At 40.5% G+C, this 21,154-nt stretch overlaps 1 protein-coding gene across 1 annotated transcript; it reads left to right on the top strand.

The window, feature by feature from the left end:
• LOC102222372 (ubiquitin thioesterase ZRANB1) lies at positions 1-20,913 on the top strand. Its single transcript, XM_005804876.2, has 10 exons — positions 1-393; positions 3,025-4,095; positions 9,879-10,066; positions 12,432-12,585; positions 13,637-13,708; positions 14,335-14,533; positions 16,062-16,182; positions 16,556-16,685; positions 18,649-18,878; positions 19,079-20,913. Exons 2-10 carry the CDS (start codon positions 3,111-3,113, stop codon positions 19,295-19,297), a joined length of 2,298 nt encoding a protein of 765 aa, XP_005804933.1. The 5' UTR covers positions 1-393; positions 3,025-3,110; the 3' UTR covers positions 19,298-20,913.
• Positions 20,914-21,154: the final 241 nt, after the last annotated feature.

Genomic DNA, 21,154 nt, shown 5'->3' with positions numbered 1-21,154 from the left:
CCAGCCTCTGACTGTAACACGGCTCCGAGCCCTCTCTGCTCTCCCCTGTAGTGTATTTTTCAACCCTTCTTCGGCTGCTTCCCTCCCCCTGTTCCGCCGCCATTAAAGCCCGTCAACCTGGGATTTGATCGGCAAAAAGGATTAAAATGATTTGAAGCGTTGGAACCGGCAACACAGGGACGGGACTTTGGGGGGGGTGGGGGGGGAGATATTGTTCATTGGACCTTACACGTACTGCCAGTTGAACGGCAACCTCCCACAGAAAGAAGTAAATATGCGGTTAGTGTCGTGCAAGTGAGAAAATCCCGACTTTCGGACCGGAGGAGAGGGGTTCTCTCCGTCCGGGAGGGGAAGCAGCAGGACACCGAGGAGTATGAACACAGCAAAGCAGAGGTGAGGGTTAACATTGCCGTCTTCTTGTACAACTGACTCGGGCCTGTCAGGCGGTTACGGCCAAAACATAATCTGGTCATGTTAGCGGGCTAGCTGGGCTGTAATTTCTGTCTGACAACCGAACCAGTGGTTGGTTATTGTGACGTAAAATAGCCACCAGCTGCTAGCTCGGGATATAACGTGGCTGTAGACTGTAGTGTAGCTAAACTATCGCTTCCAGGGGAAGGTTTTAGCCGAACGGGCAGTTAAATTACTTTGTTTATTTAGCAGAAAAGTATTCACAACAGGTCTGAGGTCACTGGCTGGAAAATACGCCAGTTTTCGGCGAGTCTTGTGTCTGGGAGCTAGGAGAAATTTGCAGAATTTCTCACGGTGTGTTGGTAAACTTAGAGGCGTGGTGTAAACACAGTAATGTTACTCCCCTTTGAGCTGCGAGGCAACTTCTTTCCAACAGCTCTCCTGTCTGAGGGACTGTGCAGGACGTTACAGGGAAACGCGTGTGAGGCGTGGATCCAGTTTCATATGATGGTGATAACTGACCCTGGGAGAAAATCAGATGGGGGGTTATGGATGGATGGGTGGATTACTAAAACAAAACAGACTTTTCCTAGGATCCCTCACTTAAAAAAAAGTCTGGGGAACCACTGAGTTTTTCCTGAAAGCCACAGAAGAATACAACACCTGCAACAAAGTGGCAAAACAATAAAACACTGAGGCGTTCCAGAAAGTGGACCGTAAAAGTACAATAAATGACCACAATGAAACAACATAGCCTTACGGAAATTAAGCTTTGTAGGGACACAGAAGATATGCAAAAAAAAAACCAAGTTGCCCAGTCAGATGAGGTCAAATTGAAACTCCTTGGCCTACATGTAAAAAAAAGAAGAAGAAGAAGCGCTTCCTCCAGAGGATTAAACAAAACACACTAAACACACCATCTTCATTCACAGTAAAACATGCTGGCGGTCAGGTTGGACGGATGGAGTAAAATACAGAGCTGTCTCAGAAAAAAAAAAAATCTGTTAGCTGCTCCAGGTCACTTGATACTGAGGCAGAGGTTCACCTTCCAGCAGGACAAGACAACAACTTTTAGTGTTCAGCCAGAGCTATAATGGATTGGTTCAGGGTGGAAACGATTAATTGGATTCATTGTGATTAATCAATTATTAAAATAATCATCAGCTAACTTAGTGATCAATTAACCGTTAGCTGGAGTACACAGACTCTAAAAAGATCTTTTGATAAAAGAACATACTCAGAGCAGTAGGTAAAACAAAAGTGTACAAAAGATTTGCATACTTAGTGTTTAAGATGAAAAACAAAATGTCTAATCTGATCGAAAGGTAATCATTACGTAAAATAGTCCTTTCTTGACATTTACATTTTGTTATTATGTTATTCTCTTGTCAAAAACATGATTTTGTCATGCATTTTTGAGAAATCCTGTAATTTCCCATGGCAACCAGTCAGTTGTGCAAAATGCCTGGGTGGGCATAGCTCCGCCTTCGAGGCGCAGATCCTCCCCAGAGCTGCAATTTCCAAGCTTCTGCCTCTCAGAGCAGCCCTCCCCTGCGACTTCCCCACTCAGCTCCTTCAGACTAGGCAGCAGCAATTAGCAAACACCTGGTGAAACTACGCATTTGCAGAGCTCATTATGCAAACTACTTCTCAGTGCAGCGCTGGTTAAAAACACTGTTAAAGGGTCAATATAGGAGGCAATGTTGTGATGACTTCCTGAAAGCGGAGTTTCAAAAAGAGCTGAAGTTTTTTTTAAAGAGTCAGAGGCCCAATTTCAATGTGATAAATTAGGAAGTAAAAATTCTTTTAAGTCATATTTGATATATATATATATATATATATATATATATATATATATAGCATTTGTATAACAACTGCAGTTAACAAAATTACTTAAATGACACTATGTGTCTGGAAAATACATAATATATCCCCTTTAAGTTTGAGCGGTGTTGCGTAAAAGAACAGACTGACAGGTCAGTTTTTAAATGTGAACAGCTGGTATGAAGATATCCTGTTAGGCTGTCATATTTTTATATTTTAATTGTATAACATTTTAATATGCATTAGATTAATCTGGTCCTTTTACTGTTTATCACATAACATCAGTTCAAGGGGTATGATTTCTTTTTAAAGCCCTGTAATATTGCTTCAGTGAGCCACGAGACAACTTCAAAGAGGCACTTTGCCTCTTTTGCAGTCCGATTATCTAGCTCCTCTATAATAAAGGGGTGGAAGATATTTACATGCATCTGCCCGGGTGCCGCTCTCTCATAATCCATCCATAATTTCCGTGCTTCTGTCAGTGTCTTAATCAGTCACGCGCTTCCCCGCCGAGAGTCGTGTTTCATCCGTCCTTGTCTCTTATTACCCAGCTCAGTTGTAGGGCACAGTTGCCTGCCATGCGTATGCTGCTTACAGTACGCCCTAGAGGTGCCATCAGGAATCAGTGCTGCACTCTAGGCTGCAGCTTTAAGAGGAATTTTTTTAAAATGTAGAAGTCCCAACTTTTGCAATCTTTTCCTGTTGTGATATTTTTTGTTTTGTGCATACATCTGGCATTATAATGAATAATTACTCAAATTTGATGCCCTTCTTTTGTTTCCCCCATAGTGCACTGCTTGCTGTGTGACCTCCTTGAGAGCCGAGCTGCCAGTCCCACTGAACGGCTGGAAGCCTCCTCCGGCGGCGGCGCGACGATGACAGAGCTGGTTGCCAAGTGGGCCTGTGAATACTGCACATACGAGAACTGGCCGTCAGCCATCAAGTGCACCATGTGCCGCGCTCAGAGGCCCAGCGGGGGTGCCATCATTACTGAGGAGCCCTTTAAGAGCAGCCCTGCCCTAGATGCCAGTCTGCATCAGTGGAACCCCGCAGACCTCAGCAACAGTCCGTCGCAGGGGGGCTCCAGCCTGCTGATTTGTCCGGACTCCAGCGCAAGACCCCGCGTCCGCGTCACTGACGTTCCTGAGACGAGTAGCAAGTGGTCGTGTCACATGTGCACCTACCTGAACTGGCCTCGAGCCATCCGCTGTACCCAGTGCTTGTGTCAGAGGCAACAGGCTCAACAACAACTGCAGCTGCAACAGCAGCAGCAGCAGCATGGTCACCATGCAACTCGTCAAGGACATCACACCCAGCAGCCACGAAGCCCCACGGAGTCGCCGCAGACCTCGGGCTCCGGATGCCACCCCGCTGCCCCTGTCACCGTCACAGACCCCTGCGAGGAATACAACGACCGCAACAGGCTCAACACCCACACGCAGCACTGGACCTGCACTGCATGCACTTACGAAAACTGGGCCAAGGCACTCAAGTGCGTCGTGTGCGACCATCCCCGGCCCAACAGCCTGCTTGCCGAACCCATCAAGCTGGCGTCAGAGCCTGAGAGCCAGCAGCCGTCCCCCAAGCTCAACGAGCAGGACAGGGACAACAGAAGGGGTGTCGTCGGGCAGGGAACTGGGTGCGTGGTGGGGGGAGTGGTGGGCTGCAGCAGCAGCCAGAGGAGGTCTCCTCCATTTGAAAAACGGGAGTCTGAGGTGAACATGGACTTTCAGAGAATCGAACTGGCGTCAGGAGCGGGGATTGGGAGCAAAGAGGAGCTGGAAGTGGATTTCAAAAAACTGAAGCAAATTAAGAACAGGATGAGAAGGACGGATTGGCTCTTCCTGAACGCATGTGTTGGTAAGTTTCAAGTTTATGTGATGTTCACTTTAAAAAAAAAGGCATCAGCCTCATAAAAGGGTTACGATTCTTATCTTATATTTGCCTAATACAACTTAGCAGGATATTTTTACAAGTTGTAAGACGACCTGTTCGAACAGACTTTATAGAGTTACATCCAGATTACTCACATTTGCAACCTACTGTTTCTGGAATTTTGTGCATACTTAAAATGCCTCAGCACTGAGTGAGGAAAAATTTCCCCATACAGTTTGCCATCCATAATACACACTTATAGACGCAGGGAAGAAGGGTAGATGAGCATTTAAAAAGACCAGACATGTATATTTTTTTCTAATGAAACACATTCTTAGCCTGTTTCCTCTGTTTTCTAAATTTGTGTATAGTTTAACCTTCAGTCTCGATCCCTGTCTGTTCATAGGAATCCTGTAACACTAACAAGACAAATCTTAAACCCACAAACAGTTTCAGTAATCAAATAAAGATGTTTTTAAGGTCTTTTTTTATTTTCTGCGTTCCTACATTTCTGCAGCGTGTTTGCTTCTAGTCATAATACTTGAGATGTTGTTATTCTTGTCTTTAATATGAGTGATTTTTTTATTGTGTGTAGTCTACCAAAATTTTAGCTTTATTTCATGGTCAATGTCACTAGTTTTCTGCTTCCAGCGGCCATGTTGGGATTGACAGATTAAAGGAAAACACGCTGAGTATTTGGACTAGACAGAATTAATGAAGCACTATCCAACTTTCAGTGGTTGTCCCAAACATCATGCTTTGATAAATGGCTGCCATGGCAGTGCCAACTTGTTTCTGGATGGCTGACTAGACAACTGACATGCCAGAAATAGAAATGTTATAACCAAATGAGCAACATGCACATCACATTTTAGACAGATATCCATAAAACAGGATGTTTGCAAAGTTTTAAAATTTTTTTTACATTAATTCAATTTCAGTTTTTAAATGCAACCAGATTCTCCAAGTAATTGAGTTAGTTAGTTGAGTTCTAATTTTTTATTTATTTTTTTTAGAAAACCTATGGCAACATTAACTTGCTATGGATGCTATAATTCTTTTTTTTGCATGATGGTGGTTTGACAAAACTATCCACGGTGGGAAACGCCTCCATAAGAAAGTTTATTTTTCAGCGGATATTTAGCGCTTCATTCCAAAATGTCCCTTCTAAAAGTGATCTATTGTTGTTTCTTTAGAGAATTGAAATTAAAAGTTCTTGATAGTTGATTGTGATCAGCTCTCGTCTAATGAAAAGAGTTTGTATTTAATAAGGTTTGTCTTGAAAACGGCGGCTTAAGTAGCTGTCCAAAACCTGTTGACAGAAACTGTTGTTAGACATACTGTGTTGTGTTTGAAGGCATTGATAAATAGATAACTTGTAGGTGTTAAAGACCTGGAGCCAGAACTGATGGTTGAAAGTACATTTTAAAAGTGTGACATTTGATAAACGCTTACTGCATGTGCTGCTACCAGGTCTATGACGGTACACCTAAAATATTGTTTATTCCATACATCAGTTTTTGTTTCACAGACAGAAATACATTTACTAAATTCTTAGATTTTTTTTCACTTCTTCTAAGTTTGAATCTTTTAGTTTGAATCTTTATCAGAGACACCAATGGAAGTATAGGCAATAATGTCAATAATGGGGTCAAGAATGTTGACCTAAGGTCATTACTGCCAGCCATTTTTGCAGTAGGTTGGTGTGGTCTGATTTGAATAGTTTCTGTTGCGGCACATGAAATATTAAACCTCCTGATTGTTATTTTTGCTTGCATTTCACTAATTCCAGAGCTTTCAGTCGCCAAACGTTATGTTTAAGCCTCGGAGACTCTGAGCCTTTTAAACGTTCCTTATCTAGGAGTCACATGCAGCTTACAGTCTCCTACTTAGGAATGTGTGAGGAAACGGAGGTATGGTCAAAGGAAGCACCTACGAATATAGGCGAAATGTTCAAACACTCAGCACACTGTCTGCTGCTGAATAACCAGAGCTTAGAGAAGTGCTACTATTAACAAAGAAAGTCTTTACTAATGTTTGCTTGTATGCACAACATGAAAACAATTAAAATGGTAACGTGTGAAGAACCTTATAAATAACGGAAATTCATCAGTGGAACAGGATCATCTCTGCTGTTTTAATACCCTGTTGCTTTGCCTCATGATCAGAACAACACCGGTGATCATCATTCACAGCTCTGCGGAGACATAATGCTGATTATTAGCTGATTAAGTCAATCAGATTGTCCGGAAATCATATCCACATGGAGCTTCTGGTGGCTCATGTTTTCCAGCCATCAGGAAAATAGATTCAGATTGGGGGAAAGAAAATAATAATGCTTTCACAGCATCTTCCAGCACTTTTCACTAGTGAAAGAGAAGAAGAAAACCTTTTAGAACAGCCAATAATCAAAATAAGTTCCTACATTGATCTTATATGGGCTCGGAGCTTGACAGTTCAAACCGTCCAACAAACCTTGATGGGTCACATTCTATGTCTCTGTTCATCATGCAGCTTCTTTTTACTTTTTAATATAGCGGTGTGTTGATCGTACTCCCCGTAGAAAGATCAGACGAAGGGTGCACAATATATGATGAATTCTTTGTCATCGAGACATCAGTGGGGACAATATTAATATTCCAAACAATGTTTTTCTTTTTTTTAACCTACAATTTGAGGGACTTGTAATGCGATACAGCCAGAGAGAGTGACATTCTGTCTGCTGCAGTTCTATTCTCTATGCTTTCAGACCTATCAGTGCTGTTTTCTTCCTTTTTTATACTTCATAAACTAGCTTTTATGTGCCAAGTCTGAATGTGTTATAGGTGTCTATGAACTGAAATCAGATTTTTCAAGTTTGGCAAAACTCTAAGACCTAGTGTGCTTTTCGAAGTTAAGCATTAAATGCCCCCATGCTGGAAAAAATGCAAGAACTAATGAAAATCTGCTTTAGGTTTCTCTATAAGGACTTTTTTTTTTTGCAACGGAATGTTGCATTAGCTTCATAATTTCTACTACAAAAAAGGTATACTTCTGATATGTCCTGTGTAAGTCAGCTTGTTTTGGCGTCCTTTTTATTGCCAACTATGATTTTATTACAAATAAACAACCTAATGCACATGAGTGCATTGACATGTTTCTTTGTGCAGCACCCAAGACAACCAAGGTATTTTGCTCTTTCCAAATGTGAGCCTGGGAAGTGCATCGCCCTGTTAAAGTGGGTGGTTTAGCAGGTTGAGGAGACCTCAAAGTGCCAACTTGTACCGTATAATAGTTTTTGTCTACGTTCCTGTTGAGTCCATCACTACGCAAATTGATAAAACTGGATGCTCCGTGTGTAGGAGGAACACCACAATCACTTAAATTGGTCCATTTTCTCTCATCAATCTGCCTTGAAGAGTGCATCTCTTTGTGTGTGTGTGTGTGTTTTTTTTTTTTAGTTAGGCGTACCATTAAAAGTACAGTCGTGGCTAAAGGCACACCCACACTAATGGAGTATTTTGTAGGAAGTGGTGGCGATCCCATTCTGCTGTTGTACAGTGTCTCTCCTCTCGTGTCTCTCTATCCCTCTCTGCGCCAGCCAGCTCCACATGGCACTCCCACTTTGTGTCTCTCCAGCTCCCACTCGCACACAGCTCACGCAGCTGAGCTTTGTGTGTGGTCCTTTGACGTGAGAACAAAAGCTCAGCAGTGTTTGATGCTGTCAAAATGTACGAGAGGCTGCTCCACGGGCATTTACTGTATGAGCTGGAAATGAGAAGACCCTGTTTGTATAGCTGTGAGGCGTTGTAACCAGTTTCCTCTTTCCTGTTTGATTAGGTTTTGTCATAATAATCATAATATACACGGACAAATGGTTTTGTTCTGGTTAAATGTTGAAAAAAAAACATGTTTCTTGTTTAGACTTATCACACAGCAGTTCACATTTCACTGCATGGCAGCCTGTATTAGAGCCTGGTGCTACTGTTGATGAGTTCAAAGTTTCACTGAAAATATTCCCATCATGTAACCTTGTGGGCAGAGCTGTGTTTGATTGTTTACATGACCATTCGTTCACTTTTTCCTTTTTTTTTTTTTTTTTGGTGAACTTCAAATTTAAATAAACACTTTTTTTGTCTTCAAGCTGAGAAAACTGAAATTTGGACTGTTGGCTTCAAATATTTGTCTTTGTGGAGATCTGGGATTGAAAATTGCTCTTGATTTTGAGTCAGGAATGTTTTACCCTCAATACTTTTCCATTTAAGAACAGGCAGTCCAACACTTTATTAATGTTAGTCAGGTCAATGCTGTTTATGCACATTTTGGCAGACTCATAAACGGCAAATTTACGACGCAGGATTGCTGAACAGCACATGAATATCACAAAGAACTGCCTAGATTGCAATAAATAATGGCCAATAATATAAGTAAGGAGTAAGGAGACCAGCAGTAGTTTAAGGTGTTTTGTCACTTTTAGTCATATTCCATAAATTAGAATATTATTGTAAAGTTAATTATCATTAGCTGTTTTTATTCAGTGAAACGCATCATATAAATTAATTACAAACATACTAATCATACCAAGCCTTTATTTCTGTTTATTGTAAAGATTTTCCACTTGAAAACACTATTTAAAATTGAACTATTACATCAGACCAATAAAGAATATTTTAATACAAAAATGTGGGCTTAATGTAAAGTATCTTTAATGCCTGTTTAAAAGTTGTTGCTTTAAAAAAAATAAAAATAGCCTCAGCAGAATGCATATTCTTATTAATTGAATATAACTGTATTTAAACATGAATGTTGATTTTATGAGTTGATGAACAGAAACAGGGCCAGGGCTTTTTATCAAAGAGGAACGCCAGCCTTGTAAAAGCAGCTGCCATAAATCAGTATCTTTATGAACTCGCTGAGCTTTCTGATCAATAAAGCAAGAAAGAAAAGAACAGCAACAATAATATGAATGCTTCATTGTGAAATTAGCCATAATAAAATATGTTTTGTGTAAGCCAAGAGCACAGGAATGAATAATTGGCCCATGTTGGTCCAATTGTTGATATAACATAGCAGTGAAGGTCATATTGGATTGATGTAATGACTGATGTTTACACACTGTCCACCTTTTTCCAATTTTATTAGACCCTTAAATAACAGAATAATTTCCACTTAGCTATCAGGCATGTGATTTCATGACAAATAACCTTTTGTAAACATCGCGTTCCATGGGACTATTTAGAGATTATTTGTTTACGTTTTTGTAAGAGAAAGTATGATGCGAAGTATGTTTTCAGGATGCCCTTTTTTCTAAAAACAATAGCTATTTTCCGTTTCTGCTTGAAATACACAATAGAAACCACAGGTCTGCACATGTCTGATCTAACACGTCTCAACCTTCCTGCTAAGATCTAAGAGAGCTAAACAACTAACATTACAGCTTACCCCCTTGAATTGTCATGCTTCCTCTAGACTTTGAAACAGTCAACAACTGCCACATAGATGAAGCGCATTCTCATCTTATGTTTTTATACATTTTGCTGGAGTACATGCTGTCCTTTTTGAAGTCTCTTTTTTTTAGGATTGGTAATAAAATTGCTTTTTTTTGTTTCCAAGTAACTGTTAAAAGCTTCATAAAACCTACATTTAAAAAAAAATCTAAACTTGTCTTTAAATGTTCTTTTGTGGGAACTCAATGTTACATTTTGCTTTTGTAGTAGATTTGTCTTGAGTTGCACTTTATTATCTGTTGAAAAGTCGTCTCCTGTCCTCCGTTCATTTGTCTTTAAAAGGTGTCGTGGAAGGTGACCTGGCAGCGGTGGAATCTTACAAGACGTCCGGAGGGGACATAGCGAGGCAGCTGACGTCAGACGAAGTGCGGCTCTTAAACAGACCCTCTGCTTTCGACGACGGCTTCACGCTGGTTCACCTGGCCATCCGCTTCCAGAGGCAGGACATGCTGGCAGTCCTGCTCACAGAGGTCAGTCAAGAAGCGAGGCGGTTTTACTTTGTAGCTGCCGTGTGCCGGTTTTTGAGGTGTGTTTACTGTAACCAAGCGGCCATTTGTTGGTCAGAGCAGAGAGCAAGGGGAAAGGTGTGATCAGCGTGTACAGGAGGGTGATTGACAATGATAAGACACTCTTCTTTGCCCTGATTGATTGTTTGTCACCGAACGTGCATTTCTGCAGATGGTAATGGGGCCACAGGGAGGAGCTTGCTTTTTTTCTCCACAGATTCTCATATTATTATTCTCATTACATTTTTAGGATATTGACAGTTCTAACAAATATGTAAAAAAAACAAAAACATATTGTTCATAAAAGTTGCATACTATAGCTTTAAGGCTTGATATAGATCATTCGTACATATGCTTGTAGAGGAATTTTAATATTTATGTCTTAAATACCCAGTAAGACGTAATAAATAAATCGGTGAAATACACAATTGTTTTACTTACAAATATTTAGCGATCACATAAATTTTATTACACAGAAAGACAATTTTTTATACGTTAATATATATTAGAAGACAAAAAAGAGCTCTGATTAAACCGCTTCTCTTGAATTATGCTTTGATTATTGCGGTACTTGTTTCCAGTGGGAGTGTGTTGTTTACAACTGCAAACAATCACTCTCTATAAAAGCAATAAGGCCCACTTTTATTATTCATTATGATAATCATTCCACAATTACCACTATACTTTTATGTTGTTGGTGTTTTACAATGGATTTTTTAAGACGTAACACTGCTTTTCAGTCTGTGCATCAACATCTGATGTGAGCATTTCCCCGCTGGCCGTGGACATGTGCTGCGGTTGAGCTGCAGTTTGCCTGCTGTCAGTGATTCCAGATTATCTGTATACATACTTCTCCTCCCACTCAGCCAGTGGCCCAGTTTCTTTGCTCCGGGGAGGGGCAGTGAGTAACCACCGGATCACTTTCCTAAAATGCTTCAAAGCTGACGGCAGCCTATATACACACCACAGACGGATCTGCTCTTTTTCCCGCCCTAGCAGCGGCACAGCTCTGACAGGTTTGAGCTAAATTAGCTCAAATGGCAGAGTCCGCTGAGCTGTTGTTGTGAACATTCAAAGCTTTTAGCCCCAAACTTCAAAACCAGAACAAATAAAACTATTTGGAGGTGTTTTTGGATCATTGCTTTAAGCTCTATGATGTTATTTCACACTTTTGCCCCTAAAAAAATATTCCTATGTCCCTTTTTGCTTCTTATTGTTTGTATTTAAATTGGGTTAGTCCTTACAATTACCTTTCATGGTCTTTTTTTATCTTAAAGAAACAATGGCTGGTTATCAGTATAAAGGCATATACAGGTTTTTGCATTATCATACCAATAGTTTAAAGCCTTTTTAATAAGATGCCGGAAGAAGTTACGTTTTCTCTAGCTGCCTGAAGCATGGAGTGGTGTGGTACCGTTGTTCTTCTGCTGTGCCTTGCGAGTCAGATGGTTGAAAAACATCTGTGACATTTTGCCTCACTTTAAAAGAACTTGAGAGAAAAAGAAAAAATTACATGTAAATACTTATGGGTGCAAAGAACACAGATAGTTATGGTGTTAAAGTGAATCAGCAAGGTAGTTACGCCATCATGGTGTAGGCATGACACCCATCGTGCTTATTAAGTTAACTCCGTTTCAGAACAACTCGCATGTTGACATCCTTGGGTGGGATATTTGGATGGTCGAGTGGAAAAGACCCAAACAGAGTGACTCATATGGACTTAACAGCCCCATTAGTGGCCTTAAGAGCCCGCTTATTGTAATTGTTCTGGGGAAAACTTGTAAACATTATTTGTTGCCCACATTCAGAACTGAAGAAGCTTTTGGAGAAAGATGTGAAACGTCTTAAAGGAACAGGAGAAGAATCAAGTTTGTGTGTTGAGTAGCAGACAGACCAACAATTTTTAACTTTCTTTTATTTCCTTTTTATCAGTAAACAATAATTAAAATAGAAGGATAACATTTTAGTTTTATAATAATTGTTTTTATTTAGAAGCAGTTGGACTAATTATTGCTTTTCTATTTGAAATTAAAGGAATTGCATCATGTTTAGTCTTTTTTTTTTAAATACTGCAATGTATCATACTGTAAGAATCTCATACCAACACACCCCTGGTGTTTACTGTTATGATCTGATTTTACATGTCAGCCTTTGTAAAGTCGCATGTGCTTTCGTCCCACGAGTAGAAGCTTGTAACTTTTCTCCTCAGATCTCAGTAAATCAAATCATTCATTGGTCAAAACTCAGATAAAGAAATGTGACCACCAACTACAGTGTGAAATGTCCAGGTTTCATATATCCCTGAATAAAGCTTCCCTCTTATTGTCAGGTGTCCCAGCAGGCGGCCAAGTGTATCCCGGCCATGGTGTGTCCCGAACTGACGGAGCAGATCCGCCGCGAGGTGGCGGCCTCTCTTCATCAGCGCAAGGGCGACTTCACCTGTTACTTCCTCACTGACCTGGTCACCTTTACCCTGCCTGCAGGTCAGCAGCCCGTCGGCTAGCAAACGAGCTTGAACAAACCGGTGGAGCAGAAATATTCATGAATATCATTACTGAGGCTGATAGGGTTCTGCGAATGCTCGGGGGAAACTCTGCAGCTGCAACTGCAGCAGCGCATTGTCTGGCCTTTTCTCTCTGGCCTTCTAAGTGTGTATCAGAATGCGTGTTTTGTTTACTCGCCGGGTATGAAATGGCGTCTTGTTCCCATGCTGACGGGGGCATAATGCTCCGGTTGTCTTCATCTAACAGCCAGCACATGGAGGCTACCTCTGCCTCACTGTTTCAGCATTGTACTTCCACAAAGACGATACCACCCCACCAGCTGTTTATTTTTTGAACCCATAAGAAAACTCCATTTAGGATTACCGATGTTTGTTAAAATTGTTTTTGCATTCACTTATTGTGTGGCTGCTATTGTTCGTTCTAAGCTAAGAATTGTTGTTGTTGTTTTTTTTTGCCATGTGTTCAGGCGGAAAAGTGCCGACATTGGCTTCCAGCCATCAGCGAAACCTATTCTGTTATGTTCCAAACAGGCTATGCATTCATTAATATCAGCTAAAGAACAAGCTTCTGTGTTGAGAGCAGCTCTGAGCTCACTGGCTGCTGTACTATAAGTTGGCTTTAGGTGAAATAAGCTGGGATTTCAACGTGATCCGATCAGACATGTGGGCACACTTGACGTCAAGATAAACGTTGGTCGTTTTTGTCTGTTTGTGATCTTTTTGTTTTATTTTTGACAGTTCTTTTGTTATCAAACAAGGCAATTCTAGTGAATTTTATTCATTTATTCATTCTAGGAAATTGCTTTCTCTGCATCCCTCTAAAGGACACAGTGCAAATATTACTGGGCATGTATTATGTTGCCAATAATGTTAAAATATAGCTTTGAATGTGGGTGGAGTACAGAAAATGTTGCATTTAAAGTTCACGATGCATTAAACTGTACAATTAAACGAATCAAAAAGTCATAAGTTGAATATTATTCGACTCATCTAAATGTATTTTATTTTATTATTTCTGTTTTCCCTTTCAGATATTGAGGACTTGCCTCCTGCGGTTCAGGAGAAGCTCTTTGACGAGGTGCTGGACCGAGACGTCCAGAAAGGTGAATAATTTACTCCGTCAGCTCTGCGCCTTTTTGCTGAAGTGTCACCTATCTGACAACGGTCCGGTTGCTAGGCGAACACACGGACTCCTTTCACAACCCACACACAGTAACAAAGAGGCTGCCCCCATGCCGGCAGTGTTGTGTTACATGGATTTTCCCTCCCGCCAACTCTGTTTCTTAGTGGCCAGCTTGTTGCTCTGCCTCCATCATGTCTGCCAGTTTCACTCTGCGCTAATGAGCCCAATCGAGTTTCAGGGTTTTCTCTGATCCTCGTTGGATGAATGTTAGAGTTCAGCCTGGAGACATAGTAGCACGCCGAAAAAAGAAGCTTTCTCCATTTACTTAAATGCAAACGGTTGTGGGGCTTGTTAAATCACGTCAGTATGGGAAATGTTAGGTCTCGTAGTAATTTTTTCCAGCCCCCCCCACAAAAAAGTGTGTTTGCTGGAGGCTTGAAAGTAAACAGTAAAAGTAAACCTTTCCCTTTGAAGAGTTAGCCAGGTTGACTTTGCTTTAAACCTGTTTACTTTTCCACGTGAACACCCATCTTTCATGTGGGTTTGGTTTTGTAGTAAAATGCTGAGAGTAGCACTCATAACCGATGCTGTCTCCTTCTTGGTCAGAACTCGAAGAAGAGTCTCCCATCATCAACTGGTCTCTGGAGCTTGGAACGAGACTGGACAGCCGGCTCTATGCACTCTGGAACCGCACAGCGGGGGACTGCCTCCTCGACTCGGTGCTGCAGGCCACGTGGGGCATCTACGACAAGGACTCTGTGCTCCGCAAGACTCTTCACGACAGCTTGCATGACTGCTCACATTGGTGAGACCTGCAGTCTCAGCAACAATAGTACAAACAGCAGTGATGCAGAGCTTCCTCTTAAAACTGCCTTTGACCAGCGTGACTGATTTGACTCTGTCTAGGAGGCTGAATGAAGGTCTGACTGTTAAGAGTTGCATTTTAACCAGAGGACTGAAGGATTTAGACCTAGGTGTGCATAGATTGAAATTTTTTGGCTGATTACCAATCTGATTCTGAATTTGAGCGATTGAGTTGATTTTTTTATTTTTTTTTCCACTACTGACGTTGTCATGTGTTAATATTCTAACCTTATTTAACTGAAAAACACTGAAAAATATCTGTGAAGCAATTAAAAACTTGCTCTAGCTGCACATGAGGCACTGCTCCAAAATATAAATGAAAAAGTTCAGAACATTTCTGTCCAAACTGCTGGATTAACTAAACTAAAAAAAAAGTCAGTTTCTTTAATCTTTCATTTTTTTTTTTTTGCATTTCAAAAACTTGCGCAACAGGTTAGATTACAGGAATGTTTTGAGCCTCTTACCAAAAATAAAGTGGACAGCAATATTTTGCTTTCACAAAATCACAAGGTTTGAGGTCAGCCAAGGACAAACTAACAAAATGACTGAAACCACCAACAAAATTTTATGTGTTTTGGCTTTTTTTGTAGCGCAAAAAAAAGAAAAGCAAATACAGAAGCTTTGTGTCTATTTAAATATAAATAAGATGGATTTTGCATGGCATATCACTTAAAATCAAAGATCAGTGCACTCCTATGCTCATGTCCAACACTATGATTTTTCCAAGACACAAATTTTATCTACATACCTTTCCCAGCAAATAAAAATAGACCTGGTTGTTTAAAGTTGGAAAACAAACTAACAGAAAAAGTTCAGATAGACAGGAACACAGCCTCTCTCTGTTCTTTACTGTCTACTTGATTTGTAAAAGATACAAAATGTGATTGTTGGGGAAAATTAACATTTTAGATTAACAGCATAAAGTGCTAGAAATGAGACGGTAGTGGAGTTTCCATTACAAATGTACACAAAAAGTTTTTCATATACATGATTTAATCTTTTTTAAACTGAGGAAGATGTTTCTATTGAGTTTTGTTCCTGCAGTTTTTGTGTTGCCTTTTTTAAATTCCTATCTGTGAAGTGAAAAGAAATGATTCCTTATTTCAAAAGTTTAACCAAAAATATCTTCACCATGCTGTAGTGTACGTGCAGTGAAGGCTTTAGATATTTGCAGTATTGCAAGCCTTATAATGGAGCGCGAGTGAGTAGAAGAAAATGGAAACCATGTTTTCTCTTGCACTGTCAAACTCTGCTCAGAAATCATTCCCACAATAAAGACAGTAGCCTTTGTTTGTGGGAGAGCATCAGACAGTAAATAAAGATGAGCCTCGTTTGAGTCACGTCTACTTGGAAGGAGCTGCAGCTTTTCTAAAACTCAGAGCAAGACTAACAACAACAACAACATCACCATGTCTTTGTGCGCTCGTTCGAATCAATGCAACAGTCTAAGCCGTTTGTGCATTTTGCAGGTTTTACAGCCGCTGGAAGGAGTGGGAGTCGTGGTATTCCCAGAGTTTCGGCTTGCACTTCTCCCTCCGAGAGGAGCAGTGGCAGGAGGACTGGGCCTTCATCCTGTCGCTCGCCAGTCAGGTATACACGTGCACGAAAGCAAACACCGGCGTCTTAGCGTGGAGGACAGGAGGTTGTGTTTAAAGCGCTAATGATGCATCAATTATGCAAGAAGGTTTCTTGCTTTTTGCCACAGTAAACATTCTCCGTAATGTCCTGGGAAAGTGCCTTCTGTCTGTCATCAGCACTCTGCTGAGTGACCTCACCGACCAGGCATTTGGGTGGGATGCTTTATATCTGGGCGTGAAAGCTTAGTAATCGTTTGCTTTCTTTGTTTTTTTGGTTTTTTTACAATTGGCAGCATAAAAAAGGCCTTCCTCTTTTATGTTTTTCCTTACTTTCCTCCTAGATTCTTTTCTTAAATTTTACAGTGTCTTTTACTTTTGTTCCACAGCCAGGATCCAGCTTGGAGCAGACCCACATTTTTGTTCTTGCACACATACTTCGTAGGCCAATCATTGTCTACGGAGTGAAGTATTATAAAAGTTTCCGTGGCGAAACACTGGGCTACACTCGTTTCCAAGGTGAGCAATGAGTTCTGTCTGAGTCGATGTTGTTTTCCTCTAAAATTGATGCTTTGTTGGGTTTTTTTTTACGATGAGCCTTTCCCGTGGGTGTGGAGGAAGTAGACTTTTATTTTGAAATGTCTGCAGCCTACATGTGTCCACATAGCTCAGCTGCTTGACAAAACTCAACCTACTCTAGTACCATTCATTTGGGGCTTTTTTGGTCTGTTTGCTTCAAAACTATAAAAAGTGTCAGTGTCAGAGGAGCAAAAATACAACAAGGCAAGTAAATTTCCCACATACAAACTGTCAGGATCAGAACTTAGAGCCACATGTGAACATGAAGTCTACTTCCACAACCAACTCTAAGACAGTCTGGATTCAATTTGCTCTAACTGATGGTGTGCTGGACTTGATGAAAATCCTCAAAGGGAGCCAACTACTTGTGGTAAAGCCTCCCTGATGGACCAGTGATTTCCAGTTGCCAGGAGCCAGAGTAAAGCACAGAGCGACTCGGCTCGTTGATCAAAAACATTGTACTTATTTGGAAAGTTGCTGAGCAAAACTCAGTTTCATTGGGAGACATTTAGGAGTTACAAAAGCAGAAATATTTTTCCAACTTCAGAGGCTTATTCCAGCAAATCTAATCAACTCTGGGATACTTGCATCTTTGTTTTCAGAACACCATAATGTTGCAAAATCTTGCCAAGCCTATTTAGTCATGATTTATGAGTTGCGTACTGCATCTTATAAATCCTCAAGTTTCCAGACAGAAAGCTTAGGACCAAGTCTAAATGGGCTGAAACAACCCAAATGATTAGAAACATCCCGTAATCCATTTGTCTTATGTACAAAAGACCATCAGAACTATGATTCTGTTTGTGTGCTTGTGGGAGTTTATCACATCAAAATATCATCGCATAATGCGCATAAACAGGCCATAGAATGACAGTAACATATGATAACGCTGTTGTTTTCTGCACTTTATACACTCGGAGAAAAAGTAGTTGTGTTGACAAACATTAATTATTCGTGTTCTGCAAAGTTAAGTACTTCCCATGGCAACCCTCATTAACCACCTGAGCTGGTTCAGTTATTCTTGGGATCATTCACGTTTGACATGTCTGTGTAGGATAACATGGAGCACTGTGTAAGTCAGTCTGATCTTGATGTGAATGTGTGAGACTTAAATGTTTCTTAGTTGTTCACCCTTGTTGCTGTACTATGGTGGAATTTATACAGTGTGGAAATGCTATTACAGCCATTTCCAGATTAATTGGCAAAAGTAATCCAATTTTCTTAGCACATTTAGTGGCTCCTGTCCTTAATTTTCTTTATTAAAATCTGAGCTGTAAAAGGGGAGTACTTATCATTTTTCCCTGTCTGTATTGACAATCAACTGAACTTAATTATTTGATAGTGGTTAAACAGGAAAATAGGTAATGAGAGAGGGGGAAGACATGTGGCAAAGGTCAACAGGCGGGACTTGAACCTGTGACCTCCACTATGAGGTCTAAGGCCTCCATACGTGGACTGTGCTTTACCCCTGCACCACCACAGCACCCCATTTTTAGGATTTAAAAAAAATGATATTAACCTTAACTGTCGTCATTACAAAATACCAAACACAACTCGCAGCTGAATGTGATGCAAAAACACAATAAGAAGTTCATCATTTTACTTTGTGTGTGTTAGCTTCTGATGTAAAATGGAGTGTGTGTAAACAATGTTTCAGCTCAGAACCAAGAAAGAACTTTGTTCTGCTCCAGGATTAACCACAGTACACATTATAGAAGTTGTTGGTTGTTTACTTGAATATGATTTTTATAACTGCTTTATTTCTCCTTTCAAGTAATTGCTTTCAAATTGTACATCAAATGTTGAAGTCTCTGAATTGTCATTGGTTTTAGCAGTTCATATTTTTACAAAGGCTGATGTAAATATAATACCCTTTGTGTTTGCCCCTCGCCGTCTGTCTTAGGTGTGTACTTGCCCCTTTTGTGGGAGCAGAGTTTCTGCTGGAAGAGCCCCATCGCTCTGGGTTACACGCGAGGCCATTTCTCAGCACTAGTCGCCATGGAGAACGACGGCTTTGACAATCGCGGCGCAGGCGCCAACCTCAACACAGACGATGACGAGACGGTCACGTTCCTGCCCCTGGTCGACAGCGAGAGGAAGCTGCTTCACATCCACTTCCTGTCGGCACAAGAAGTAAAGAGTTCCACCACTAAGACTAGTTTTACCTCTTTGTGCGCTTGTTCCAGTGTGTGAAAATGCTTTGATCTAAATGATTCCATTGTGTGGATTTAAACTTGCTGTCCTATGTTTCATCGTATTACATATTTCATGTCTTTAATGTTTACTTTTGTGAAGCACAGTTGTGCATATTAAGACTCGCTGCGTCCTTTCAGATGGGAAACGAAGAGCAACAGGAGAAGCTCCTTCGAGAGTGGTTGGACTGCTGCGTGACAGAAGGCGGCATTCTGGTGGCACTGCAGAAAAGCTCCCGTCGCCGCAACCACCCGCTCGTCACTCAGATGGTGGAGAAGTGGCTGGACGGCTACAGGCAGATCCGCCCCTGCGCCTCGCTGTCCGACGGCGAGGAGGAGGAGGACGACGATGACGAGTGACTGAACTGAAGCGGAAGGAGGGAGCGGGTCTGGAGGAGGCAGGACTCCTCCCTCCTCTCTATTTATTTTTCTTTTACCTTTCTTTTTTTTTCTGTTTGGTTTTATTTTGATTTTCCATTTTTTATTATTCTTTTTTCGACACGGACAAACTGTGAAAGCCTCCAGCAGAGGACAGGGAACCACAACCCTCTCTCTTCCTGTTTCCCCCTCCCTTATTTCAACCTTTCCCACCTCCAAAGCTACAGAAGACATGGCTGCTCTTCTGGTACACACAGCCACTCGGACGTAATTCTTACAGAAACACTTTGAATTGTTTAATCAAACCAACTCCAGACTGACAAAGATGTGGAGCGTTGAGGTTCAGGAATGCAGAAGACCCTTTGTTTCAAATGTAACAGAAAAAAAACAAACTAATCTTTATCCATAGATGTAAATGCATGTGGCTGTTAAAAAAAAATTAAAGGAAATATACCAGCATTTATTTAAGGTAACACTTTATAACTATTCAGCGTGGGCACTGACAAAAGCACACTTCCAACCTGATCTTTTCAATGTGTTGTACAGGAGTTTGGCTTGTTAAGCATTTTTTGTGTGTTTGAACTGACAAGGACAAAGCCAATAAATATGATCTTCAGAAAACCAGAGATTATATCATAATAAACAACTTATTATATATCCTTATTATAAGCAATGCACCTTTATGGAAACATTTCAAATTAATTATCATTGCTTGAATAAGATATTTTATGAAGGGAGATTTGCCCTCTAAGGTTTAGCACATTAACATAACATGTTTGGATATTTGGTTTACTTTTTACAGACTGATTGAACTGAGAAGTTGTGTGTGTGTGTGTGTGTTTGAATTTATTCTACATATTTATTGTTTGGAAACTTCTTTGAGCTAATAAGAGCTTTATGTATATTTTTCTCCAGTTTTATGATTTTATTTTTTTTGGTGAATTTTGTTAATTATTCTCTCAATCTCGATGAAGACACTTTTGCACAGAAACACTGTTGCTGTAAAGGAGAGAACCAATCTTGACAGTGGGAAGTTTACTTACATCGTTGCATGGGATTTAGTACCTCATCTGAATGCTTAAATTCTGGTGCTTTTTGTTTCCGTTTGCGTCGTTTCCTGGACAGATGAGACGCGTTCAGTGTTATAACTCTCTCTCGTTTCCGTTTGTTCCTCTCAACGATTGGTTGTCCAGCTCACACATGATGGTACATGTCAGTTCACCTTCTCTGTAAAGTCTGTTTGTCGACGCCACCCCGTCCACGCCATTTGTTGTGAGAGATTGCAACATCTACAACCAAAGCTGACATAAAAGAAGAAGAAAAACATAAGTTGTTAATCCCTTAATTTTTTGCTGTGAATGTTTGCATTGCTTTTTTCCCCCCCTCTTGCCACTGCGTACTGTAACCTCCTTCGTGTTTCATTCATGTCATACATGTTTTGAACATCACCTATGTGTTGCTTTGTATTTATACAATAGTTGAAGTTGTAACTATGACGGTTTGTGGATTTTAGGCCTGACTTCACTAAGCGGAGTGTAATGCAAAGAAAAGGCAAAATATGGAGACAAAAATACAAATAAAACCTTTTTGAATGTCAAGACTGAATTTCTCTCTGAAATTCTACGGCTTGAAAAGTGGCACGCCGGTTTCACCACTCTCTTCTCTCGTGTTGGGATTTAGAGTATATCCGGAAAGTATTCTGAGCTCTTCCCTTTTTCCAGTTTTCATATAAAACCCATTCTGTAACAAGCATTCAATCATTTTAATTAAAACAAAGAAAAGTTTTCTTTGTCTTTCACATTAAATCAGACTACACTTTTCCTGTTTCAAAATGATTAA

The sequence above is a fragment of the Xiphophorus maculatus genome, chromosome 22, assembly GCF_002775205.1.
Source record: "Xiphophorus maculatus strain JP 163 A chromosome 22, X_maculatus-5.0-male, whole genome shotgun sequence".
Classification (NCBI taxonomy): domain Eukaryota; kingdom Metazoa; phylum Chordata; class Actinopteri; order Cyprinodontiformes; family Poeciliidae; genus Xiphophorus; species Xiphophorus maculatus.
The sequence above is the reverse complement of the archived record's forward strand: the minus strand, read 5'-3'. Positions and strand labels throughout refer to the sequence as shown.